Here is a 25,962-nt window from a genome sequence, read left to right as displayed (position 1 = left end):
ATGCTTGGGACATTATTAAATTAAAAAGCAACCAAACACGATTCAGTTGCGTTGGCACACCCGGGCTCAACATTTTGAATTTTTCCTATTGGTTCTGCAGGTGTCTGCATGCCAAAATGGCAGACCCGCGCTCAACTTCTTCTGCATCTCAGCAGTCAAGTGTACTTGAAGTTGATCGCAATATATTCCCTAACGTTATCATAAAAGACATTGCAAATAACATCATCATGTGCCAAGGAACCTTCAGGTAAATATGTCCATATATGGTCTGGGCAAAAACTTGCTCACAGTACGTCCACAGCAGTGAACATATATGGGGAAAAAAAGGGCAATGAGAACTACCAATATATTCCGGGAACTCTTACTCCAAGGTTTGCACATGGTGACAAATGATTTGGTATCGCACACTATACCACACGTTAAGCATTTTTTTTTTAAAACACCACACGTTAAGCATAATAATGGACTACTACAATGAGTGGTCGTATTTCACATGGAAATAAGATAGTACCTTTGTAACTGTATAGTATAGGTATCATGATATTCTCATCTAAGAGCAATGCTAGAGCTGTTTCCTTTTACAGAACGGTATGTAACACGTGAACAAAAACCAAAACCGAGTTATTACTATGTTAGATCTGGCACAGGCTTACACCAAAGAATTATGGGTCACACTGCACACGACATTTACGCTACGAGTATAGAAACTTATTGCCTTGCTGACCAACCAATAAATCATATCCACAAATCCCCAATATGCATCCATGTAAAACCATCTGTTATGCTATCTCCGTTTAGTTTTGCCTACATCAATGAAAGGCTGGATCTGTAGTTGCCGGGAAAATGCTCTGTTGAAAAGAACCCGAGTTTGAATGGCCGAGATAACAGGCATCCATGCAAGTACAGCGATCGGGAAGAAGAGCAGAGACCCCATTCCATAGTCGTAAGCGTGAGCTATGACCTGAATAGGCTCCCATATTGCATAGTACTCTATTTTGGGTCTCAAAACTTGAACAATCTGTAAGACAATGGGAAGAAGTTAGGGTGTAATGCAGCAAAAAGAACTAAATTTGGCAAAAATGGTGAGCTTCCAGTTGAAACTTACAAGGAGGAGACCCCAGCCAGTTGGTATGAATGCCAGACAACAGATGATCAGATCCATGATAGATAATTGGCAGAGACAATAGAGAAGGATCAAGGAAGTAACCACTGAGAGGAATGTCAAAAGTTTTATGAACCTGAAGATGAGTTGGTGCTTTGTGCTCAAACGGCGGCTAGCACAATTGACAAGCTGCAGCAATTTAACAAATGAATATTGGACATGGAAAAAAAATCAGCATAAGAAAAAGAATCTCAATTGTATGAAACAATATAGAATTTTGGAGATGTAGATACCTTAACAAAACCAATAATGGCAATAATTACGACCCATGAAAGCAGGTAGACAAGGAAATTCTTGTTGTCTTGAGAGATATTCAGGTGGTAGACAAGGCCATATTGATATATGAAGAAGCGTAGCGAGAGCAGCACTTCAAGAATTCTAGAACTCAATACTGAGTGACGTAGATGTGCATTCTCACCATTCCACCATGACTCCCAGCTCTTTTCTGGTTGCACTCCTATGCCCCCTTGATTCTTCATCCACCTATTCCAGTCAGCCCAGTCGTCAACAATTTTTTGCCAAGCAAAACCAGCCGGGTTAAAAAGAAAAGGAGTAAACAGCCAAGCCACTGCCATAAACCATGTTGAGTATGTGATCATCACATGCACCACATTGCTCACATGAGATCTCCTAAAGATGTGATAGACTATCAAAAGGAAGATCAACTCAAATCCTTTGACGAAATGACTTCTAGAATACAACTGATAGTTCTCAGTAAAGCTTGCATGGAAAACTACAAATTTACGCCCTGTAGGCCGGTATTTAGCACCCCCATGGAGAATAGTACGGCCGTAGTAGTGTGCTTTTGTTCCAAGAGAGAATGTGAAGAAAACTGATGCCAACTGCAATTGCATGAGGATAAAATCACTCAGAGCTGCACGAAAACCCTTTTCCAAACCTAGTTCCATCACCATAGGCAATCCTGTAAGCAGTCCCAGCTGGAGAAAAGACTGAGATGCAAGGGCTGTTTCTAAGGACTTTATATTCTGAGTCTGAGCTTCAAGTAACAGAGCCCTCTGCAGGCCACTGAGAACCAAGTACAACTGGCCATAGAGGAAAACATAAACACCAACAACTGATATCTGCACAACATAGGGATCAACTGAACAATTAGACTAATACTCAGTGCTATGGTCATTATTAAGTCCAAACATAGGAAATATAAGAAGAGCTGATTGATTGCTATGGTCCATTTTGATGAATAACTCAACTCTGAAACTTTTGATATGAGAGAGAGAGAGAGAGCATACTAGGCTATTAAAGTAAAATCCCACTGTTGTAAAATAGCATGAAAGCATCCTGAAGAAATCAAATCGCCGACCTAGCCGGTGAATATCACGACTGATTGTTTGCTCACTATTGCCATTTGCCACTTTAGCTTCAAATTTTGATATCTGGTTAAGACCAACATCACGCCCTTTGCCAACTTGAATGTATTCGTTGTAAATTATATTCCCACGACGCAATATGGAATTATACCCTGTAAACAGAATTCCAAAGCAGCACTTGTTTTTGAAAATGACATGATTATCAATTTCAGTTTGAACAGAAGGAAGATTTTTTTTTCTCGAAAAAACAGAAGTAAGATTTTAACTTACCAGCAAAGACATCCTCACTTAAGTTTATAGTTTTAGATGCTTTACTTATTCCGCCTCTTGTTAAATGAAATATCCGATCAAAAATATCTGGATGACCATAGTGAAACCGTACCCTACAGTCAAGGAAAATAGTCATTTGAATAATAAAATTGACTTCAGAATGGGCTTCTTCATATTATATGTAGAAACCGTACCCTGCAGATATTATATGTAGAAATATTTATAAAAAACAGTGTGCTGTCCTCAATATCCTCACCCCCGTTATTTATATGTATTGGATTATAGCTGGAGTTTAATGAAGGTGGGACTCCTGACACTGATACTAAGTTTCCATCACTATCAATCTGTGAGAAATCAAAACGTATAGGTATTATCTAAAGGTAAAAATGTTTCATATGTCACTGTGCACTCTTATAAACTGCTGAAAACTCCACTTACAACTATGAAAGGGAATGTATCACACCCATTTCAAAGCTTTCTCTGAATGGGATTATATATCTTAGTAATTTCTTCTCTGCATCTACAATATTGCTCCTACTGCCTTATCCTCCCTCTTTATGTAGCGTTCCCTTCTTGCAGCCACCATAGCCAGTATTATCCGTCAATATTTGTGTCATCCCATACCTGTGTTACTGATGCTACCTCACCTGGGCCACTACTTACTGACTGAACTATGTATACAGGACTCTACAGAACCAAATAATATCTCGCTACCTTGTCATCCACGGCCATGTGTCAGTGACCCAAGCAATCAAATGAAAAGGGGTTTGTGAAGTTTAAACAACCAGCAGAACTATATAATATTTAGGCAACTTAACTAAAGAAGGGGACATCTGATTAGCCTTAACTAAGCACTGTAGCATTCAGAAAGAAAAGTTCCACTAGTAAACGCAAACGCTTCGTCCAATTGATTTGTCACAGCCTATGAATGACTATAAAATCACCTAATGAAGTTCAAACAAAGGAAGAGAAAATTACCACTTTGCAAAAAAAAAAAAAAAAAAAACTCAACCAACCTATAAGGAACTAGGTGCCATTGTAAATAAGAAAATAGAAACCCAAATTCAAGTAGTGGCTCACCACCAAATATTAACATTCTAAACATGCCACTCCTATTCAACTTTGACGAAGTGACAAATTGATAAGAAACTTTGAAAACAAGAGTTATAACAATCTCGCCAGCCATCATTCAATGTCATCATATGGCTGCTGACGCTGAAGCTAAGGAGCTCCATGTCTATTTATGGGGATAGGCTAGGTGTTTGTTTTCCTTAGCCTTTTTCCCAGTTGGGTTGTTTCTTAAGTCCATGGTGCGTTGGTTGGGTCTGGTGCTGTACAGTTTTCCACTCATCTACCTTCAAGTGATATCCTGCGGTTCTGCAGTAACATAGTCAAATTTCTGTCTAAAACAGAACATAATTCTACCAAATAAAAAAAATAACTCAACGTGCAGGGGGTAAGACAGTCCTTGGGCATTGCATTAAGAAGAAGACCTTCTTACATAGGTCGAGAAAACCCCTGAACCCTTGCCCCACCCATACACAGCGGCACCGTAGCCCATGTGAGAACGACCACATGACTAGGGCCGGGACTTAGACCTGTGCTTTGGCGTGGGATAGACGAGGAGATTTTTTTAATACCAGCCTGAAAATTCACTACCAAGGGGAGTCGATCGAACCTAGGAGAACGACCACATGACCAGGGCCGGGACTTAGACCTGTGCTTTGGCGTGGGATAGACGAGGGGATTTTTTTTAACACCAGCCTGAAAATTCACTACCAAGGGGAGTCGAACCCAGGACCTGAGGAGTGCTACTCAAGCCACCTAACCAACTCAGCTAGAGGCCCTTTCACTAATTCTATCAGAAATAAGAACTTAAAATAAAAGAATGTGCCTACATTATAAGATAGAATAAGAAGCATGTTTTCACCTGAGGGGTTCAGCAAGAAATCTTTGTCCAATTGTAACAAAACTTGTTTCTTGATATGACATGAATCCGGCAAGAGATGAAACACTGCACAAATAATAGTATCATAATTATCCCACGAGATAAAACACGTCTCAAAGACATGTGTTGTAAGATTACAGACCTTCCAGTGAAGATATGCTCTCTTAATCCAAGGATAGTTGGAGATTGGTCCCTAGGACGCCTTACAAACTCTTGAAGGACATTCCTCATTTTGTAAGCTTCTTCCAGATAATTGTCCTGATATCAACTTACATACATGAACATAGAATCTTTAAACAGAAGATAACACGACTATAGAAGCATGTACAATTCATTACTTGATTCATATCAGATAACACGACTATAGAAGCATGTACAATTTATTACTTGATTCATATCAATTGTTTGTAGAGCTTCTCCACGAGTGAAGATAATGGCATGGTTCTGATTTTCAGGCTTCCCTTCTCCAATGATAGGTGGACCAGGCAGCTTTATACGGTAAATCTCCTATGGACATAACCAACAAGTCAGTAAAGGCCAAGTGATTAGAGGGATTCAAAAAAGAAAATCATACGCTTTACAAGCAAGATTTTTTAATGGGGGTGATAATTGTGCTGAATAACTAATGAGAGATAGTTGTGATGATAAAATAAAAGAAGAGAGGTGCTTTCAAGAGATCTTAGATGTTACAAGATTTTGTTTCAAAAAAAAAAGATGTTACAAGATTTTCTACTTTTAGTCTTAATCTGAGATCATTACCTGGTCCAAATTATTCTCTGCTTTTATTAACACAGAGGAATAAACCTTATGAGGACAGTTATTTACTATGACTTCCTTCCCTTCAATCGTATGAGAACAGTTATTTACTATGACTTCCTTCTCTTCGATATAAGCAACCCTCAGAGCAGGGTACCTTCATGCGGCACAAGTGAAAAAGATCAGGATGGCTCTAGTAACCATCATTTTTCTAAAGTTATTTATGTTCCAAAGATATATATATATGTCATTTCATACCTCATCATCAGATCTATGATGTCTTGAGCATGGGGATCACCTTTGATTTTTTGTTCCCCAAATTTCTGACATGAAATGACATATGAAAATTTCATATCTGCAAGCGCTTCTAGTTCAGCTGATAATGTTTGGATATTTCTTTTATTTTTTCCTTGTTCAGTTGCCATGAGTGCCTCAAATAAATCTGCATAAGTTTTACAAAACTGAATTAGTGGAAACTGTTTCCAAAGAAATAGAGATTAAGCTTATGAAATAAAAAAATGTTACCAGAACTTTACATGTATTAACTTTCTAGTTGGCTATAAATTTCCACCATTGAAGAAATGAGAAGTTATTTGTTAAGACAAGATTTCCATACGCACCTTGATCATTTGTCCTGTCTAACAAAGCTTGTACTTTCAATGCTTTTCTGTAGTACATCATTCCCCGAACTTTAAAGTTTGTAATAAAAACAGGTGTGAGATGAGGTGGCCATAGGCTTAAATGGTAATACAACAGATGAGAATGTGCTCTGGATTACCAGTTCGGCTTAGTGTTTGGCCACGGAAGGAAGCCCAGCATCTAATTTCATCATTTGTTACCTTTGAACCAAGGCGTTCCAAAAAGTTTTTCCATTGATCTAAAATCACGAGAGTACGAAATCTCAGTAAGGTTAAGATGGATGCCTCATTTTGACACTCCCTACGTCCCAAAATAACTGCACATCTTGCTTTTTTAGGAGTTAAACTTTTTTAAGAAGTTTGAGTAGATTTGTAGAAAATATTACCACTATTAATCTAATGATACTTATTACGCATCATATATATTAGTATACTTTTGTATAAGGCCTTGTTTAGTTCACCCCAAAAACCAAAATCTTTTCAAGATTTCCCATCACATCGAATCTTACGCCATGCATGGAGTATTAAATATAGACGAAAATAAAAACTAATTGTATAGTTTACTTGTAAATCACGAGATGAATCTTTTAAGCCTAGTTACTCTATGATTAGATAATGTTTGTCAAATAAAAACGAAAGTGCTACAGTTTTCGGAACTAAACAAGGCCTAAACTTGGTTAAACTTAAAAAAGTTAACTCCTCAAAAAACGAGATGTGCAGTTATTTTGGGACGGAATGAGTATATCTTAGTAACATATGGAAATCCAGTATGCCTTGATATAAACCATGCAAGCAGTTGTCGTAGCAGTCAAAAAAAAGATTCATTATATAGGTGACCTGGATATATCTTTTGCATGTAGGAAAGAATGGATGCTTCATCTTGATTTGAATGAAGTTCTTCATCTGAAAACTTCACTTCTTCCATGAAATATGGAGTTATTACACTGCATAAAGTATGTTATCTCAGGATTTAATGACATGTAAATCAAAACTATTTTTAGTGACATGTAAATTGCAACTGTTTTCCATTGAGATGGATGCAGGTATCAAAATTATCAAACATAGAACTATTAACAGTACAGCTTGCTTTATATGTATAGTGATTCTTATTGGTTATTATTTCAGTGCGATGATTAACCAGAAGTGATGAATGCCAAAATCATAAAAACTGGTTGATTGTGGTTGCATTTGAGGTTTATCGTGGTCCATATTACTGATGGGACTCCTAAAACTGAACTATGCGATTGACTTAAAAGGAGACAGTATGTTATGAACAGGTACCAACTCTAATTGATAAGAGAGAGAGAGAGAGAGAGAGAGAGAGAGAGAGAGAGAGAGAGAGAGAGAGAGAAAGAGAGAGAGAGTAAGCAAAGTCAATTCTGTGTGATTAGATTGATTGATTGCCAAGTACAAGATACATGTGTATATATACAGGCAACCATAGGGTGTGCCTGAGCTACATCTAGGAGATACTGAATGGAGATCGTTAAGGGATACAATGCGAACTATTTAGACTTCTAGCATTATCAGATACTTTGCATCTGGTTCATCTCTGAGTAGATCCCATGTTGAAGTCATGCTACTTTTATTTGGCAGTGTATGCCATCAATATTCAGATAATATGAGTTGATTATAAAAGCAAATCGATGAAGGCCACATTTGTCAGACATGAAACAAAAAAGAGAGCCCTCATTGGTTCAATACTTGGGAATATTTACGGTAACTGGGTGTAAGTTCAAGTGTCCTTTGAAAGCAAAAGTATTACCTAAACGACAACATACTGCGAACTTTGGGAGCAGCAGGCATATCCATAAACAGAGATGTGGCGAAAAATGAAATGCGTCGCCGAGCCTCTAAATTTGATGGTATTTCCGCAGCCTTTTCTTTTGTACTAAGCAAAAGATAGAGGCGTTTAACCTGAATATGCAAGGCCATTTCATCATTCAAAGAGTTATAATATGTTGCTTTGTCCTCAGATAATCAAAGGTTTGCTCAGACCTGTTCTTTTTGCTGATCAGGATATGGATATCGGATGCTTGTTATTGAGCTGACTGATGCAAAGAGCTCTGGTTCATAGTAGTTGAATGCTCCATAATCATCAGAGATCAGTCTCTCTGAAGAATTAACCACATCCAGTATACTGTACAAAGAGGAAGTTATTGTAATGGTATATACATTAAAATATCAAAACATTATTAAAAAATTCTTACCTTTGAGGATCCACAATCATATCCTGGAGTAGAATATCAACAATATCTTGGAGCAGAATTGTCACCTCATATCGATGTTCTTGTTTGTTTATAAACTAGGCAACACATGCAAACAAATTCAATTATATTGGTTGGCACATAAAGAGGATTGAAAAGACATGGAAAGAGCTGCCTGTACCATGTTAACAGAGTTCAAGATAAAGAAAAAAACTGTATTGGCTATCCATTAATATAAAGAGCAGAAGTATTGTTGGAGTATGAGTATTAGGCCCATGAGGCTAGGGTTTCTTCTCTCCCCTCCCAATCCAGGCGCCGCCACCGCTGGCAGCCATGGCCGGCCGGACTCCTCCCCACTACGTCACCTCCTTCCCACCCATTCCAAACTTCAGCTGGGCGCAGATCGCGGGTTCTCCAGCCCCTCCGCGCGCTCCTGGCGCAGCCGCCGCCGCCTCTCCGGCCGCGAGCGCGGCCTTCCCCGGTGCGGGCGCGGCCTTCCCCAGCGCGGGCGCGAGCGCCGCCGCTGCTCTGGCCGCGAGTGTGGGGGCCGGCGCGGGCGCTACCACGGCCCAGCGCGCCGCCACTGCTCTGGTCGCGAGCGGAGGGGCCACGGACGCAGAAGACCCACCAGGAATGGGCTTCCAGGACCAGCGGCCAGGCACGCCGGCGCGTCGCCGTTGCCGGCCATTGTCGGCCCTCCTGGCTCCCCGCTCTATCCTCTTCCTCCTGGGCGCAGGTGGTGGGTCCCTTCCCCCCGCTGCCACCACACGCGCCGCCGCTGTGGCTGTTGCCCTCCTGGCAGGCGCGGGCCTGGGAGCCGCCCCTGTGGGCGCCGCCGCCGCTCCACGCCCTGTGGGCCTGCACCCTACCTCCGCAGCGGCCTCACTCGACCCTGCCTCAGCCGTCGCCGCCTGGGCTGCCATCCACGGTAGGCCGCCCCGCTTCACTTCAACGTCATCGGCGCCTCTGTCGTCGGACGCAGCGGCTCTACTCCCACGGGCCATGGTCCCCGCCGCTCCGCACATGCGTCCCCTGGCCGCCGTGCCTAGAGGAGCTGCGCCTCCTCCCCCGCCGGCCTACTCCTTCAGCACCACCGCCAACCCAGCGCCTGCGGCTCCTACCGCGGGGCTGTGACCAGTCAGTCCTGACTGGATCGCTGACTCGGGTACAACCTCCACACCACGCCCGATGCGAGTCTACTCTTCTATCAGTCCTCCCCACCCTTTCTGTCCCTCTTCCATCATGGTCGCCAATGGCACCTGCATTCCTGTCTCCTCCGTAGGCACTGCAAGTTCCCATGGCTCTTTTCATATCCTGATATTCTTGTGGCTCCCGGTATGGTTCACAACCTCCTCTCTATTCGTCGCTTTACAGCTTGTTCGGTTGAGTTTGACCCCTCTGGCCTCACCGTGCGGGATTTGGCCTCCCGGCGTCCTCTTCTCCGTTGTAACAGCACTGGGCCTCTCTACACCCTTTGTTTCCCTGTTTCCGTTGCACCTCCTTTGCCTTCTTATTCACCCCCTTCGGCATCTGCCTTCACCACCACCACCTCCACTACGTGGCACCGTCGCCTTGGACATCCCAGCCGTGCTTCTTTGACACAGCTCAATCGTAGTTCCGCTGTGCCTTGCCCCCGCACTCCTGATGAGTATTTGTGTCATGCATGTGAGTTAGGCCGTCATGTTAGACTTCCTTTCCCTACCTCCTCCCCACATGCGGCTCGCATCTTTGATCTTATCCATTGCGACCTGTAGACATCTCATGTACTTAGCATGTCTGGCTACAAGTACTACTTGGTGGTGGTTGATGACTTCTCCCATTACTCTTGGACTTTTCCCTTGCATGCCAAGTCTGATACATTCACCACTCTTCGCCACTTCTTTGCATGGGTGTCCACCCAGTTCGGCCTCACAATCAAGGTCGTGCAGTGTGACAACGGGCGTGAGTTTGACAACACCACCGCTCGCTCCTTCTTCCTCTCCTGTGGTGTCCAGGTGCGCATGTCTTGCACCTACACCTCCCCTCAGAATGGCAAGGCTGAGCGCATGATTCGCACCACAAACGATGTCATGCGCACCCTTCTGTTACAGGCCTCGCTTCCCGCTTGCTTCTAGGCTGAGCCTCCACACCGCCACCTATCTCCTTAAACGCTTGCCCTCCACGGCTTCCCCTACCCCCACACCACACCACGCTCTTTTCGGTACCCCTCCCAGCTACGATCACCTCTGTGTGTTTGGGTGCGCTTGTTACCCTAACACAGCCGCCACTTCTTCTCATAAGCTGGCCCTCCGTTCCACTCTCTGTATCTTCCTTGGCTACCCCCTGAGCATAAGGGCTACCTCCTGCTGACCCTGCGGAGGCTTCCTTTTTTCCCACTGACCTGGTGGTTCCGCCACCGTTTCCACTCTACCCTGCAGGTCTTGCTCCGGCACGCTCTCCTGGTGGTCCCACCTCGCCCCTGCCAACTTCGAGCCAGGACCCTCCTCTAGTACCTGGCACGACAGAGGCAGCCTCGGAGCTTCCACCACCGCTACCTGTGGCTTCGCTGCCTCCCGTTGTGCCCAAAGTCGTCGTCCCGATCGCGGGACCGAGCGCCCTGCCCCCACCTCCTCCCCGGCGCTTCGGCCTCATCTACCAGCGGTGGCGGGAGCCGGCTCCGCCACTGCAGCCGGTGTCGCTGGCTCCGTCGCCGCCCTCGCCACCAGCGCCGTCGTCGCTGATGCGGGCTCTGCCGTCAACCCTGCCACCTCTGGCGGAGCACCCGTCCATGTTGCCCCCAGCTCTGGCCCCGAAGTGCTTTCGCGCCGAGCCGCCGGTGTACCATCCGCCTCTACTTCACCGGGATCCTCGCCACACTCACCCCATGGTGACGAGGCAGGCGTCCCAGCCGCGGGCCCTCACCGCCGCTGTCTGCACGATGTAGATCTCACCGGTACCCTCTTCCGTCCGCGAGGCCTTGTCAGATCCTCACTGGCATCACGTGATGGAAGAGGAGTACGCGGCCCTCCTCGCTAACCAGACGTGGGATCTGGTGCCCCGTCCGCCGGCCTCCAGCGTCGTCATCGGCAAGTGGATTTGGACGCACAAGCACCGTGTTGATGGATCCTTGGAGCGCTACAAGGCTCGCTGGGTCCTCCGGGGCTTCACTCAGCGGCCCAACATTGACTATGATGAGAACTTTAGTCCAGTGGTGAAGCCAGCTACCGTCCGCACCGTACTCTCACTGGCTCTCGAGCGCTCCTAGCCTGTGCATCAGCTGGATGTCAAGAATGCCTTCCTCCATGGCACTTTGACTGAGACAGTCTACTGCAGTCAGCCGGCTGGTTTCGTGGATTCTTCTCGTCCTGACTTGGTCTACCGGCTCAACAAGTCTCTCTACAGTCTCAAGCAGGCACCTCGGGCTTGGTACTCTCGGTTTGCTACCTTCCTGTAGACTCTTGGGTTCACGGAGGCCAAGTCCGACACCTCACTATTCATATACCACCATGGGGGTGAAACTGCTTACCTGCTCCTCTATGTGGATGACATTGTTCTCACCGCCTGCAGCGAGTCTCTGCTCCAGCGCATCATTGCCACTCTCCAGAAGGAATTTGCTATGAAGGATCTTGGTGTGCTCCATCACTTCCTCGACGTCACTGTTGAGCCTCGACCTTTGGGCTTGTTCCTCCACCAGCGGCAGTTCACTTATGACATTCTGGAGCGAGCAGGGATGACTAACTGCAAGTCCTGTTCTACCCCGGACGATACCCAGGGCAAGCTGTCAGAGGCAGAGGGTCCGATGCTTGGGCCAGAGGACTCTACCGCCTACCGGAGTCTTGCTGGCGCGCTCCAGTACCTCACCTTCACATGGCCTGACATCACCTACACCGTGCAGCAGGTATGCCTCTACATGCATGCTCCGCGGGAGCCCCACCTTGCTGCTATGAAGTGGCTCCTCTGGTACCTCCGTGGCACTCTCGGCTACGGGCTGCTCCTTGGCCGGTCCTCCTCTGCCGAGCTAGTTGTCTACACCGATGCTGACTGGGCTGGCTGCCTGGACACCCGCAGGTCCACCTCCAGCTACGCTGTCTTCCTGGGCGGCAACCTTGTCTCTTGGTCATCCAAGCGACAGCCGGTGGTCTCACGCTCGAGTGTCGAGGCGGAGTACTGCGCCGTTGCCAACGGCGTGGCCAAGGCCAATTGGCTCCGCCAGCTCCTGGCTGAGCTTCACCGCCCCCTCGCTAGGAGCTCGCTTGTCTACTGCGACAATGTCAGCGCCGTCTACCTCTCCACCAACCCTGTGCAACACCAGCGGACCAAGCATGTGGAGATCGACCTGCACTTCGTCCGCGACCATGTGGCCATCGGCGACGTCCGGGTCCTCCACGTTCTGACCACCTCACAGTTTGCGGACATCTTCACCAAGGGCCTCCCTTCCTCGACCTTCGCCGAGTTCCGTTCCAGTCTCAACGTCACCGGTGGCTAGTTGTGGCTGCGGGAGGATCCTGTGTGTTTTTCTTGTTTTCCTTCTTGTCCAGTCTTGAACTCCGCTACGCCGGTTGTCCAGACTGCGGGGGGGGGGGGGGGTGGAGTATGAGTATTAGGCCCATGAGGCTAGGCCCATGAGGCCCATATATGAAACACCTTGTAGCTACCCCTATAGGGTGAGCCCAATAGTGAATGAACACAAGTTTCAACAAGTATAACTAATTTATCACAAGTTTTCCAAATGTGATGTTGTGTTTCTAAAAACTCAGCTAGTGGGGAAAGATCACCCCATAGTATTGCACTAAGAAGAAGCTCTCAGTCAAACCAACCGAGAAAATCCTCGAACCCCTGGTTTACCCTATTGTGCCACACTGTAACCTGGACTGATCACAACCTCTGGGCTGGTGACCACTACAACTGCCCCCCTGGTAGGAGGGCCTAAACCAACCACAGGTGCCACAGGCCAGCACCCTACCACTATTTTTTGGTGAGGGGATATTTTCTTTTTGTGCCACCAGGATTTGAACCCTGGCTAGCGTCTCCCTCAACTGGGGAGGTTACCAAGAGTGTTGGCTAATGCTAGGTTTCTAGTTACATATACACCCTCTGATTTACATTTTTGCCTCAGTCCTGGATAGTGACTGGTGTGACATGTGAGAGTGCTGAGTAAGCAGCAACCCAACGGTTATGGTTTGGGTTTCAGTTGGAAGGTGGGTTCCTCGGCAAACAAAGTGATGGCACAGCCAACGGCAGGGTGCGCCTGTAGTAGATGGAGAAGGTGGGTGCGGGTGCTATCAAGTCCCTCAACAACTCAGCTTCTTAGGACTGGCTGACGCGAGCAGTTCCCATGGCTGGCTTGGCTGCTGTGCCCTCTAACTTCTTATTATATGTTGGAAATTCAACTTAACACACTGATTGCAAAACCTGGAATCATTGCCAAGGTTGCAGTAAAAAAAAACGGGATAGATAGCTGGGCAGGTAGATTGTGAAAGTAATCTTTTGTTCAAAAGATCGTCAAAGCAGAGTCTAGCATTGCTCTAAAAAAGTAAGGTCCAGATTTCTAGACTCACAATGCATATGAAATACAGTAACAACAGAGAAGTATAAACCACAGTAGTTCTAGTTCAGTTATTACCAGAAGTTCAGCCAACCGGTCAAATTTGCAGAACAGTGAAGGCAATTGATCCAACCGAAAATCAGTCACCAGGCTTGAATTTTGAATACTCTTATTTATTTCATCAAATATGGCAGCTACCACCCTGAATACAATCTGTAAACATCATAATAATATACACAGGAACATATACTACCAAATTGCAAGCTTGGGAAAAAGAACTAGTGGAGATAATCTAGGATCAAATTGAATTACCTCCTCTCTGTCTCCCCAATAATGAGAAATCTGAAAATATTTTTTGTCAGTTCATAGAAATCATTTATAGAGCAAAACATGTAGTGATCCTTCTTAATTTTCCGGAAGAGTTGAGCACTTTTTCCAGTAAAATTTGCTGCCATATCCACTGCTTCTGAAAACTACAATGTAATCAAAACAGATATAAGAGTGTAGATAAATATTTGTTGGCAGAGATAGAAGTACTCAATATATGCTAGACTGCACAAGCGACCAAACACTGCAAGTTGTTTCTAAATGCAGAACATCTAGTGGCGTGCAAGCTTTGGAATCACATTTGTTTAAAATCAACTAAAACAACCTACATTTTGGAACAGAGGGAGTATACAGCTAGCCTAACTGAAAACTTCTCATAAAGTAATGTATTCTAAATTTAAGAACTTAAGTGACACAAATTCTATGGTAGCTAAGCTTTATTCTGAATAATCCCAAATAATACTATATTTGAGAAATTTGCTTTTGCATGATAATGTGCTTACTGTGAGATGCACCATATAATCTGTCAAAGGATTGTCGAAACAAGAAAATTAACATATCAAAATAAATAGGTTATGTGAACTTCATCACTATGAAGGTGTAGCAAAAGAACACATGCCACCCAAACTGATGTCATGTATCGGAGAATAGATCAGCATACCTTTTTAGCAAGTAAAAACAATGGCCAACGGATAGAACCAGAACTATGCACTAGTGACACGGGCATTGTCATCAAATCCATCTCTCTGGAAAAAACAACATTTTTTTTTCTTTACAAATCTGGTGAGACATGAGTTGCAGAAGAGTAATCAAAGTGTACCTATTACTTATTAAGTCCTCTGAACGGAAGCTACTTATTATCTGGCTCCAAACCAGTGCAAACTTTGTTGGGTCATGTCTTTCAGCTTTACCTAATTTCTGAAAAGAGGAATCATTTGAAAGAAAAATGCACATAAGGAAAAAGGCGCCTTCAGGTAGTTCAAAAAATGACATGAACATTTTTCACCTTGAATATTTTCTTCTCCAAGAAACTAAAAGGCATCCCCTTTCTCTCTATTGGCATTGTTGGAGGATCAAGAGACATGTTGAAGGCTTCTGGTAAGGAACAAAACCGGCTTCTCACCATTCCCATTGTGCGAATCTAGATGAGTATCGGAGTTAACAATTTGGTACACTATAGGCATCTGAAATGAGTACCCATGTTAAGTGATGCCTCATCTCACCTCACCAAGATGATGGATAATACCACACATACCACCGAAAATAGTACAGAATACAGAATACCATATTTGTGTGTCCATGAAATAGACCTGTTGGGAGAAAAAAAATAGATAATCCTAGTTACAGAGGCATATGCACAATTAAAACACTAAGTACTGCAAGAATAGAGTCCTCACAAGAATTATAGGGGACCACACAGCAAGAATAGCGCCAGCATTACTCTTGACTGGTGCAAGAGACGTATGGTATCATTATTTTTGTTTGACTGTAATTTGACAGTGCGAAAATATAATAGTATTACAAAAAGTAAGGAAAAAAGCACAAAAATCAAGATCGCATATGGAGGACCTTGTGGAAAGAATTCATGCCACTCATATTTGTTCACATTGATCTTCATAATTTCTTTCGTTGGTCCCACAAGTGGCTTAATCTGTATATATTTTGTTTAAGAAACAATGCATCAGGAAGCAGAGTAAGAAACTAACAACAACAAACATGACTTTTCTAGTTGTAACTAGGATCATGTTCAGTGCATGTGTGAGAGTATTACCTCAAAATAGTAGCTGAATAAAAATTTACATGACAACAGAATCATCCAAAAGGTTGTGTACCTGTGAGGTATAAGTAGAATGATTAAGCTCATACTAAATGGCTGACATAAAGTAATACAAATGTAAACAAATACTGTACTTCAGTATAGATACTAGTCCTTCTTGCATTCCTCGTCCAACGTATAATTGTGGCTGCACAGGTAATGATAACTAGGGCTTAATAACAAGATATGAAAGCTATCAGGTGAAGTACAAAGAGGTATAACCTACGTGAAAACAGTATAATCTTTTAAACTTTAAATGTACTGAAGTTATCTGATATAAAATATCACGAGGACACATCTGAATAATTTTACAAAAAATATAATTTGTGATACTAAATTACAAGATTAAACAAATGGGGAGAGAAAGGACATACTTGACACCACCATGACAACACATTACAAATTCTCCATGTAGATGTCTCTATGTAATTGGTGACAGCTGGGACAAAAAATAATGCCATCCCAACCACATTGCTTGCAAGGTACAATGCGACAACCACCATATATTTTGACAAGCAGAACATTCCCAAAAAGGCTTTAGACCGTTTAGTTGAACAAGCCTTATAATTTTGAGAATTGGCATAAAATATAGGAAGAATAATCGCCCATGCCACCGCAAGAGAAAGTTTTATAGTAAATCTTAGTATCTGATCAACTCTCATTGTTCCCTTGGTTCTCCATGAGAAAGCAATGTCAAGGATGACTGCAAGACAAAGTAGGTACATCAACCATTAATGAAGATGATGAAAAAAGGAATTAGGTATTTCAGTTTACTAAGCAATAGATAACATAATAACTGATAATATATACACACAATACAAGACTCATGACAACCTTGAATAACTCGAAGTACTGCATTGGTGATGAAAATACTCAGAATATCCTCAAAAATTATTGGATCAAGTAACTGAGTAGGGCTTCCTAATCCATGCCATGCCATTATTATCAGAACCTGGAAATAAAATGAATAAGGAAATGTGCCAAAAGGTCTGACAGAATTATGAAACTAATCCTAAATGCATCGACCCATTCATTAAAGACAGAAAGTAAACCTGAAGCCCAAGAACAAGGAGAGTCCACATCCTATCAAAGCTTCTGAAGAGATGCCAAAAAGAACGGACCTCAACAAAATTCGTCTTTCCCAACCATCTCTGTTGAGAACTGGAACTCGTAGCTTGCTGTGCAGTACCACAAAAAATGCAGAGCAACAAGTAAACAATAAAAAAAATCAAACCAATGTACCAAACATGAGCATCCTTTGAGTCATGCACGTACATGGAAAAACATGCATCACAGAGATTACAGCATGGCAAATTATATCAGAGCACATAGAAAGTTGTTGTTCAGACTTTTTATACCATGAGGAAATTCTAATAAGTGCTGTATACAGTGTGATAATATTCAAGCAATACAGTGGACTTATGAAGCAATCACAGCATCAGAGTGGTGCATACATAAGCCTGTTGGGTCAATTCAAGTCAACAAAATAGATCTGTGCATAAATAAGTACATAAGACTAGCTATACAATTCTAATATTGCATATTTTTTAGGGTTCCCATCTTTTTTAAATAAAATTTACCTGTTGTCTTTGTTCAGCTGCTTCTGCATTAAGATAGTTTTCTGTTGATGATGACTCATGAGGCAGTTGGGGATTTAGCTGCTCATTGTGCTGAGATGCGTGTTGTGACACTAGCGGAACACAGCTAGCACAGTTTTCAAAGCCATGTGGCACACTTGATAACCTTGATCCACAAAGAACCTAAACAGTATGAGACGTTAACGATAGTAAGGATAAGAAAAGAACTCCATCACAAAAGGAAATGTTGATTGCGATATGTCTAAAATCCTGCATGATTATAGCTATATGAGTGGTAAGTAAGCGAACAAGCCTCTAGCTGAGTTGGTTAGGTGACTCTAGCAGCACTCCTCAGGTCCTGGGTTCGACTCCCCATGGGAGCGAATTTTAGGTTGGGATTAAAAAAAACCCTCTTCTGTCCCACGCCAAAACATAGGCCTAAGGTCCGGCCCCGGTCGTGGTCGTTCTCACATGGGCTATGTATGGGTGGGGCAGGGGGTTTCTCCACCTGCATGAGAAGGTCGACAAGGCTCACGGTTTGGCGCTTGCGTCGCGATGTTGGCGGGTTGTGCTCATGGGAGGCGTCATGGATGATGTCCTCTTGGAGTACCACAACTTCACATGCGAACGTGGAGGAATGGCTCAAGGCAACGGACGCTTTTGCTAATTTTAACAAAGCTCTACCTTTTGGTTTTGCACCGTACCACACAGGAATGCTTGACTTGTTTGGAAGAGTGTGCTTGTCAAGTTGTGGGGTTCGGCATAGCTTCGCAACAATGACATTCAACAACCTCTTTAGGATGGTGTTAGTTTTCCTTGATGGTGTGTGTTCTGACTTTGAGGCTTGGGCTTTGATCCTTTGCAAGAAATTGGAGCTGCTCGGCTGCATTTTCGAGCTCGGCAATGATGACTTGTGGTGGACGGTATCATTTTGGGATGGTCGTTTCAGACATGCTGCTGATGCTAGGGTCTTTGCTGATTTTGCTTTTAACCATTGGGCCCGGTTTTCCTTATATAAACTGGGCCAACTCTTTTCTATCTTAATTGAAAGGCTGCCAGTTGCTTTAAAAAAACAGAAGTTGCTATTTGGCTCCAGTAGATTTATATAATACTCAGTCTCAGTCTCAACTTATATCACAATTTGTCCCACCAGCACAAATGGTCCATTTTCGCGTCCACGACATGGGCCAAATAAGCCCTTAAGGGATACTCCATCCTACTCGGAAAGGAAGTCGTTTTGGACAAGGTTTGGGCCAAACATTGGGAATATAAATCATGAATAACTTTTAAGTTGTTGAGTTTGAAAATGTGAAAAATATATGAATACATTTGTCTTGAAAAATACTTTCATAATAATATACATATATCACTTTTTGATAAATATTTTTATGAGAATAAGGAGTCAAAGTTATGCTTTGGAAACCGTGTCTCTGTCCAAAACGACTTTCTTTTCGAGTACGGAGGGAGTATAAACTATGTGCATAGTTTTAGTTGAATAGCCAGCTAAGCTAAGCATCAGCTATTTGAAAATTACTTCAGAATTTCAGTTTTCATTTGCCTATACATTGCGTTCTTTCATATGATCTGGTCAGCTGTAGATTATCTTCACTCTAACACATAGGAGATCTGCATGTCATAGCATCAAGAGAGGTTAGCTGTAGACTTTTTGTTTGGCCTTGATTGAAGTTGAAAAATGTGTTTAAATTTCTGCAGATGGGATCAGAGAAAAGGAGAGTCAAAGAGCCTTTGCCAGAGAGAAACAGAGTGAGATGTGAGCGTAAAGAACACAGACACACACAGGGTGAGATCTCTGGGAATTCATCCGGTCCGAACGGCCGGACCGAACCGTGCGCCGAACGGGAGCCCACGCGAATTTCCCGCGCTAGTCTTGCGCGCTGCTGCCGCTGCAGGGAGACCCATGTGCGGCCTAGTGCATGAGCTATCACAGCGAATTTATGACTACGACGTAGGTACGTCTATATTTTATTATATGATATGTTTTTTCTTTTCTTTTCTTTTTCTTTTCCTTTTTCTTTTCTTTTTTCCTTTTCTATTTCTTTCTTTCTCTATTTTATGGTACGTGTATTTTATTATGTGGTATGTTTTTTTTCTTTTCTTTTCTTTTCCTTTTTTCTTTTCTTTTCTATTTCTTTCCTTTTTCTATTTCGTGATTTATTTTTTATTTATATTTCCTTTTTGTTTTATGTGATTTTTATGTTAGTTTTCTTTTTTCCTTATTCTTCTTTTTTTCTTTTCTTTTCTTTTCTTTTTATTTTCTATTTTTATTTTTCTGTGCTCCAACTTTTATTTATATTTCTTTTTTATGTGATTTTTATTACTTTATTATTTTTCATGTTTCTTTTATTTCTTTTTTCATTTCTTTTATTTCATGTCCTTTTCTTCTTTCTTTATCATTTGTTAATTATGTTTCTATCAAGGTTCGGTTAGGCGTCGACTAGGCGGCGATTAGGCGCTAGGCGAAGCCCGTCGCCTTGACTATGGCCATAGTCGCGCTTCGAGGCGCGGAGGCAGCGCGGAGGCGGGCGCGAGCGCGAGCGCGGCCAATTTAGCGCGCCAAATCGGAGAGCGGGAGGATTTCCCGCGCGGCCAGGCGCGCGCGACCACAAAACGGAGGCGCGGGAGGAATAGAAGGGAGCGTGGCGCCATTCACTCGTCCCCAAGTCGGATTTGGTCGTCCGTGCCGCCGGTCCTCGTCGCCGGGCAACCTCCCTGCAGGTCCTGCTCCTCCTCTGCTCATCTTCTCGTCCCCTGCTCCTCCAATCTCTTCCCCTGCTCATCCCCGAGGCGCCCCCCGCTGGTCCTGCTCCTCCTCCCGCCGGTCCTGCTCCTCCAAGTTCGTCCCCTGCTCTTCCCCGACTTGTCGCCGCTGCCCTGCTCGTCCTCGACTGGAACACCTCCCCGCCGGCCACCCCAAGTCCCCAAGGTGGTGAGCTCCCTTCCCTCCCAGCTCCTCCCCTGCTCATCTCCCCTCTTTGCTCTTTGCTCTTTGTTCAGTAGCATGCACATTAGCTGCTGCTCTTCTCAGTTGTTTCATTTGTTAGTGTGTAATAGACTAATAGGGTGTGCTATGTGCATGCTGCTGCAATCAGTAGGATGTCGACAGAACATCCTGAACCAGCAGTGGCAAATAATCTCCTCAAAATGAACTCAGATGATGTTGGATGGGAATATGGTGTTCTTGTTGATGCTAGCAACAAGGACAAGGTGAAGTGCAAGCTCTGTGACAAGGAGATGAAAGGAGGGATTTATAGGCTGAAGGAGCATTTGGCTCATGAAGGAAAGAATGTGAAGAAATGCCCAGCAAGAACACAACAGGCTATGGAGGCTAAAGAGAAGTGCAAGAAGGCACTAGCTGATGCAAAAAGAAAGAGGGAGGAGAAGACTGTTCATGAGCTAGAAATTAGAGAGGAAGTTCATGTCTCTAGGGTTGGAACAGATTCTGATGAAGTCACCTGCGTTGGAAGTTCAGAGCCCCACAAATTAGGTTGTTTGCTGCTGTTACAGCAACTAATAGAGGTGTTCTTTTTTTTATCTCAGCATCATGGTGGAGATTGTATGGATATGAAACACCAGCTTTACAGAAGATGGCTACAAGGATCCTATCTTTGACATCAAGCTCTTCTGGTTGTGAAAGAAATTGGAGTGGGTTTGAAGGGGTTAGTACCTATCTATTATGAACATTTCATTTTCAGCAGCATTACAATTAAATTATAGAAGTAGAAGTAGAACTAAGAATCGTCTTTTTCAATTATAGATACACACTAAGAAGAGGAATAGGCTTACTACAGCCCGCCTCAACAAGCTGGTGTATATCCAATTCAACTCCAAACTGCTTAGTAAGAGAGAAAAGAAAGTCAAAGAAAATCATTGATGTTCTTTTATCTAGTGATACATGTGAAGCTCAAGGTTTTCTCCAAGAAGGTGGGGATGATTGTGCATTGGTTGAATTTAGAGATGGGGAGGAAGATGAGATGGAAGGTACAGGGATACCTTTTGGTCTGTCATTGGAGAGGCAGTGGGAGCAGATGAACAGCTTGAGAGGCGTAGAAGTGCAAGAGTGAGGGAGCTCTATGAAGAAGAAGAATTTGAGTCTGAAGAAGAAGAGTATGAAGATGAGAATAGGGACTACAGTGAAGAAGAAATATGATATGGGCTGCTGGACCATCTCCATCTAGTAGTGAAGCCTTTTGTGATGCCTTGGACTGCAGCTGTGTCACCTTGTTTACGTGTCTGTGTGCCTTCTTTTTATTATTTGTGGGATCTGAACTAAGAACTATGTGTTTGTGTTGTGCTTTATTTATAAATTGTGTTGTGCACTTCTATTATTGTCCTATCCACTTGTATTGTAACTATCAGCTGGAGGTATGGTGTGCTCATGGATGAGAGGCTGCTGAAATCATCCAGATAAGTCACAATTTAGTGTCCTATCTAGCTGTCTATTGAGTATTGAGTTATTGACTAATACTAGCTGTAAAAATGTGTTGCAGTTGCAGCCATACAGGAGCTAGGAACAGGCAGGATTAAGACAGCTAGGAGTAGGACTCAGGTATGTCTACTGGCACAAATACTACAAATACTGTGAGTTCTGTGACTCATATATAGTAGTTATAATGTTATATACATATATATATAGTCATATATAATATATAATATATATATATATATATAATTTATGGCTATATTGCCAAAACGTCTAGGAAAACGCCTAGGAGCGCCTAGGACCGAGTACTCCCGACTAGGCGCTAGGCAATGGGTCAGCGCCCCGATTACGCCTAGCGCCTAGCTGAACCTTGGTTTCCATATGTTCATATAGCATAGATGTGTTCTATAATGACTTTTTTATGATGTTATATGTTGTTTTTTTATGTTCATGGTGTTTTTTTGCGATGTTCGCGTAACACATATGTGATGCTCTATGATGTATTTAGTGATGTTCATGTAATATATATGTGATGTACTATAATGTATTTAGTGATGTTCTATGTTGCAATCAGTGATGTTCACTTAGTACACATGTGGTGTTTTATGATGCATTTAGTGATGTTCACATAATATATATGCGATGTTCTATAATGTATTTAGGGCTTGTTTAGTTCACCCAAAAAACAAAAAAATTTCAAGATTCTCCGTCACATCGAATTTTACGGCATATGCATGGAGCATTATATATAGATGAAAACAAAAACTAATTACACAGTTTGCCTGTAAATCGCAAGACGAATCTTTTAAGCCTAGTTACTTCATGATTGGACAATGTTTGTTAAATAAAAACGCAAATGCTACAGTATCAAAATCAAAAAAAAATTGGATCTAAACAAGGCCTTAGTGATGTCACTTAGTACACATGTGATGTTTATGATGTATTTAGTGATGTTCTGTAATATATATATATATATATATATATATATATATATATATATATATATATATATATATATATGATGTTCTATAATCTATTTAGTGATGTTTTATGGTGTATTTAGTTATGTTCACTTAGTACAAATGTAATGTTCTAAGTATATTTTATGATATTTGAAAAGTATACCTGTGATGTTTTTTGAAATTTTTCTCTATTACGTGTTTTATTTTTTCTTATGCTTTCCTCCAGATTTAATTATTTTCTATTTATGTTATATATTTATTTTATATATATTATAATAATAATTTCATGAAATTAAAACTAGAATCTTGAATATTTTTATTATGAAGACGAAACTTTTTTTTAACCTAGAACATCACCTCTATTCAATATTAAAAGAATATTCTATCTTTATCGCTATTCGCCTAAACGGCCGTTTAGACCGTTTAAACGCCATGTAAACGCTACACAGTGGTACACTGTTTCTGTTTAATCATCCGTTTAGCCCATTTAATTGACTGTTTAGCCCAAATAATGGCTAAATGGTAGGTGACTAACTGTTTACCGTTTAGCGTTTAGGAAAACATTGACCTTTATAGAACAAATGTTCATTAATATAATTACAGAACAAATGTTCATTAATATAATTTTATCTAAATATATTCATGTGGGGTCTTGTTTTGAATGATTTATTATAAGAAATATAATGGTATAATCGGATGAATAGTTATAACTTTTTTTAGTTTGTAGAAAATAACACGCACGCAAATCAATTAATAGAATAAAAACAAACAAAGTCATCTCCTCCTAGACGCGCTGACTCCATGCAGACCTGTATGGGCTGGCAGGTGGGCGCGAAACGAGGCGTGATGCGGACCATGTGTGGGTTGGCAGGTGGGCGGAAAACGAGACGCGAGAATTCATCGGACGAAGTTTTCGATCCCAATAGCCGGACTGTAGCAGCCCCCGAGATCTCGAGTGTTTGGCTCTAATCTTTGCTTAATTCCAATAGAGATGATCAGATAGCTATATAGCCACCACTAACAAACTTCATTTGCTAGCCAAAAAATATCTTAAATATAAATGAACACTTCAAGAAAGAAATAGAAAATATAAGCTAGCAACAAAAAGATAAAATAGGAAACAAGAGCATGCATGAACACACAAATAAAGCTATGGTTTGTCAAAGGAAAACCTGAGAGTCCTTAGTTGCACTTGATGTGAAAAAGAAATCATTGTTGAGGCGCATGGGCCAACCAAGCTTAAAGCAATCAGCAGACCTGCATTATAAAACATTTAGGATATCTTTTAATTGTTCAAAAAAATATCATTTAATCAAAAGATATACAACAAGCATAGTATCTAACCAGAAGAATTCATTGAGGTCATCATAGTTTCTCCATGTTGAGTGATCAGATGCTCCGTTCTTGTTCTTTTGTGCTTCCTTCATTAAATAAATAGAGATAGGCAGTCATTTGTAAATACAAGCTTTAAAGCTATATGGATTAAAGATTGAAAAGAAGGTAATGTGGACCTGAAATATGACATTGTATATTGGCTTGACTACATTGTTAAGAAATGATTCATCATCTCCTCCATATGCAGGTCGGACTTTTTCCCCAGTAATTAAGCTTACAGCCCCAGAGAGCACTCCATATAGCTCATATGACATCTGAAACAAAAATTGTCATTATTGTTTTCTCAACGTGAGTTCCACTTAAAGTAAGTTATTATAAAAAGGAGTAACCAGATATGCTATTTTGAGAAACATATAAACATGTTAATCAACATCCTGTTTCGATTATACCATTAGAAACACAAAGACCTTAGCAAACATTCAGATTTCAGTAGGTTTCACTTAAATTTGATTCTTACATAAAAAACTGATCCCAATACCATTCATATTAATGGCTTGTATGAACATCTGCCAGTTCTGTAAGGAAATTTCAGGCACTGAGTTACGGTCTTTATTCCAATATTTCAATATAATGGGGTGCTATATGTTTTACTCAAAAAAAATGAATTGCGAACTTTTACTATGGATCAGCAAGAACTAGCAGTGATGTAGTTTAACCTCTGAACTGACAGTGTGTGACTCACTCCAGTGGTGTTCTCATCTGTGACTATATGCATGTACTGTGTTCGAGAAAAAAACTATATGCATGTACTCACTAATGATTTTGATATCTCCCATTGACCTATTATTTTGTCTTGGTTTAGAATTTATGTCAAATCACTTCAGAATCCTTTTATTCACTGCTAACTAAAGCAGCTAACTATGGAGAATTATCATGAAATGTCTCTAGTCATTTCAGAATCAAGTATATACTAAAGAATGTCCCATGTCACTTATTCCAAAAGAGGGCAAAAATACAAAAGAGGAAGTGCGCGTGAAACGTTGATCATAATGTAGTATTGAAAACAGAGCAAGCAGAAATTACAGGTATCATTGCTTTATAACAGTTTAAATAGTATAAGTATATAGTAAGGATTTGAGCAAAAGAATCTACAGTTTATGCAGACCTACCAGCAAACTGCTTGTAGTGAAACAATTTTTTATTCCTAAAAAGGAAATCAAACAATTAATGTAAAAGGATACTGGTAAAAAAGAAGTAATTTCATATCAATAGATTATTCTGGTAGGAGCATTTACAGGACATCTTTTAAATACCAGCAATGTAAGTTATGTGACCAGAAAAACTACAGTAATATACAAATTCCAGAAATGGTAACAAGAGAAATAGAGCAACATAAACCACAGAAGCACTATAAAAGTATCAGAGGCATAACTTTTTTGCTTACATGGTGAAAAATATAGCATAAGCATTCTGGCATTAGTCGTAAGTTTGACGCTTCTCCCCATATAAGAAGATAAAGAGCTATGTATAGAAGTTTATGTTGCTGAATTTCTTGCTTCACAGAGGGCAACCTGAAGGTGCGACACAAGCAGTTGCAGTGCAAACAAGACAGTACATATATCCAATTATTTGAAGCCAAGTCTAGGAAATTGAAAAACTGCATCATTTTAC

At 41.9% G+C, this 25,962-nt stretch overlaps 1 protein-coding gene and 1 long non-coding RNA gene across 3 annotated transcripts in view; one reads left to right on the top strand and one right to left on the bottom strand.

Annotated features, from left to right (window-relative positions):
• LOC8078316 (putative callose synthase 8) overlaps positions 450–25,962 on the bottom strand; it is a 29,244-nt gene continuing 3,731 nt past the window's right edge. Inside the window, exons 9-42 of one of the 2 annotated variants that reach the window (XM_021458523.1) lie at positions 25,736–25,862; positions 24,468–24,605; positions 24,301–24,377; positions 24,129–24,213; positions 17,557–17,736; positions 17,029–17,154; positions 16,811–16,928; positions 16,351–16,679; positions 16,072–16,124; positions 15,932–15,992; positions 15,730–15,811; positions 15,558–15,607; positions 15,384–15,470; positions 15,167–15,301; positions 14,981–15,078; positions 14,822–14,906; positions 14,146–14,306; positions 13,912–14,035; positions 8,313–8,407; positions 8,101–8,242; positions 7,868–8,019; positions 6,940–7,046; positions 6,243–6,341; positions 6,085–6,153; positions 5,723–5,906; positions 5,468–5,621; positions 5,096–5,215; positions 4,851–4,966; positions 4,691–4,774; positions 2,761–2,873; positions 2,413–2,642; positions 1,396–2,244; positions 1,106–1,291; positions 450–1,018 (exon numbers count right to left, since the gene is read on the bottom strand). In XM_021458523.1, the coding sequence (XP_021314198.1) occupies positions 785–1,018; positions 1,106–1,291; positions 1,396–2,244; positions 2,413–2,642; positions 2,761–2,873; positions 4,691–4,774; positions 4,851–4,966; positions 5,096–5,215; positions 5,468–5,621; positions 5,723–5,906; positions 6,085–6,153; positions 6,243–6,341; positions 6,940–7,046; positions 7,868–8,019; positions 8,101–8,242; positions 8,313–8,407; positions 13,912–14,035; positions 14,146–14,306; positions 14,822–14,906; positions 14,981–15,078; positions 15,167–15,301; positions 15,384–15,470; positions 15,558–15,607; positions 15,730–15,811; positions 15,932–15,992; positions 16,072–16,124; positions 16,351–16,679; positions 16,811–16,928; positions 17,029–17,154; positions 17,557–17,736; positions 24,129–24,213; positions 24,301–24,377; positions 24,468–24,605; positions 25,736–25,862 (5,050 nt within the window). In that variant the 3' untranslated portion in view covers positions 450–784. The remainder of the gene's footprint in view (positions 1,019–1,105; positions 1,292–1,395; positions 2,245–2,412; positions 2,643–2,760; positions 2,874–4,690; positions 4,775–4,850; positions 4,967–5,095; positions 5,216–5,467; positions 5,622–5,722; positions 5,907–6,084; positions 6,154–6,242; positions 6,342–6,939; positions 7,047–7,867; positions 8,020–8,100; positions 8,243–8,312; positions 8,408–13,911; positions 14,036–14,145; positions 14,307–14,821; positions 14,907–14,980; positions 15,079–15,166; positions 15,302–15,383; positions 15,471–15,557; positions 15,608–15,729; positions 15,812–15,931; positions 15,993–16,071; positions 16,125–16,350; positions 16,680–16,810; positions 16,929–17,028; positions 17,155–17,556; positions 17,737–24,128; positions 24,214–24,300; positions 24,378–24,467; positions 24,606–25,735; positions 25,863–25,962) is intronic. The other variant, XM_021458524.1, reaches the window with a different exon arrangement.
• LOC110434451 lies at positions 19,386–25,939 on the top strand. Its single transcript, XR_002451955.1, has 3 exons — positions 19,386–19,523; positions 25,240–25,376; positions 25,855–25,939. It is a non-coding gene; the product is annotated as an uncharacterized LOC110434451 (long non-coding RNA).

This window comes from Sorghum bicolor, chromosome 4 (genome assembly GCF_000003195.3).
Source record: "Sorghum bicolor cultivar BTx623 chromosome 4, Sorghum_bicolor_NCBIv3, whole genome shotgun sequence".
Lineage (NCBI taxonomy): Eukaryota > Viridiplantae > Streptophyta > Magnoliopsida > Poales > Poaceae > Sorghum > Sorghum bicolor.
Note: the sequence above shows the minus strand (reverse complement) of the source record. Positions and strands in the feature narration are given on the sequence as shown.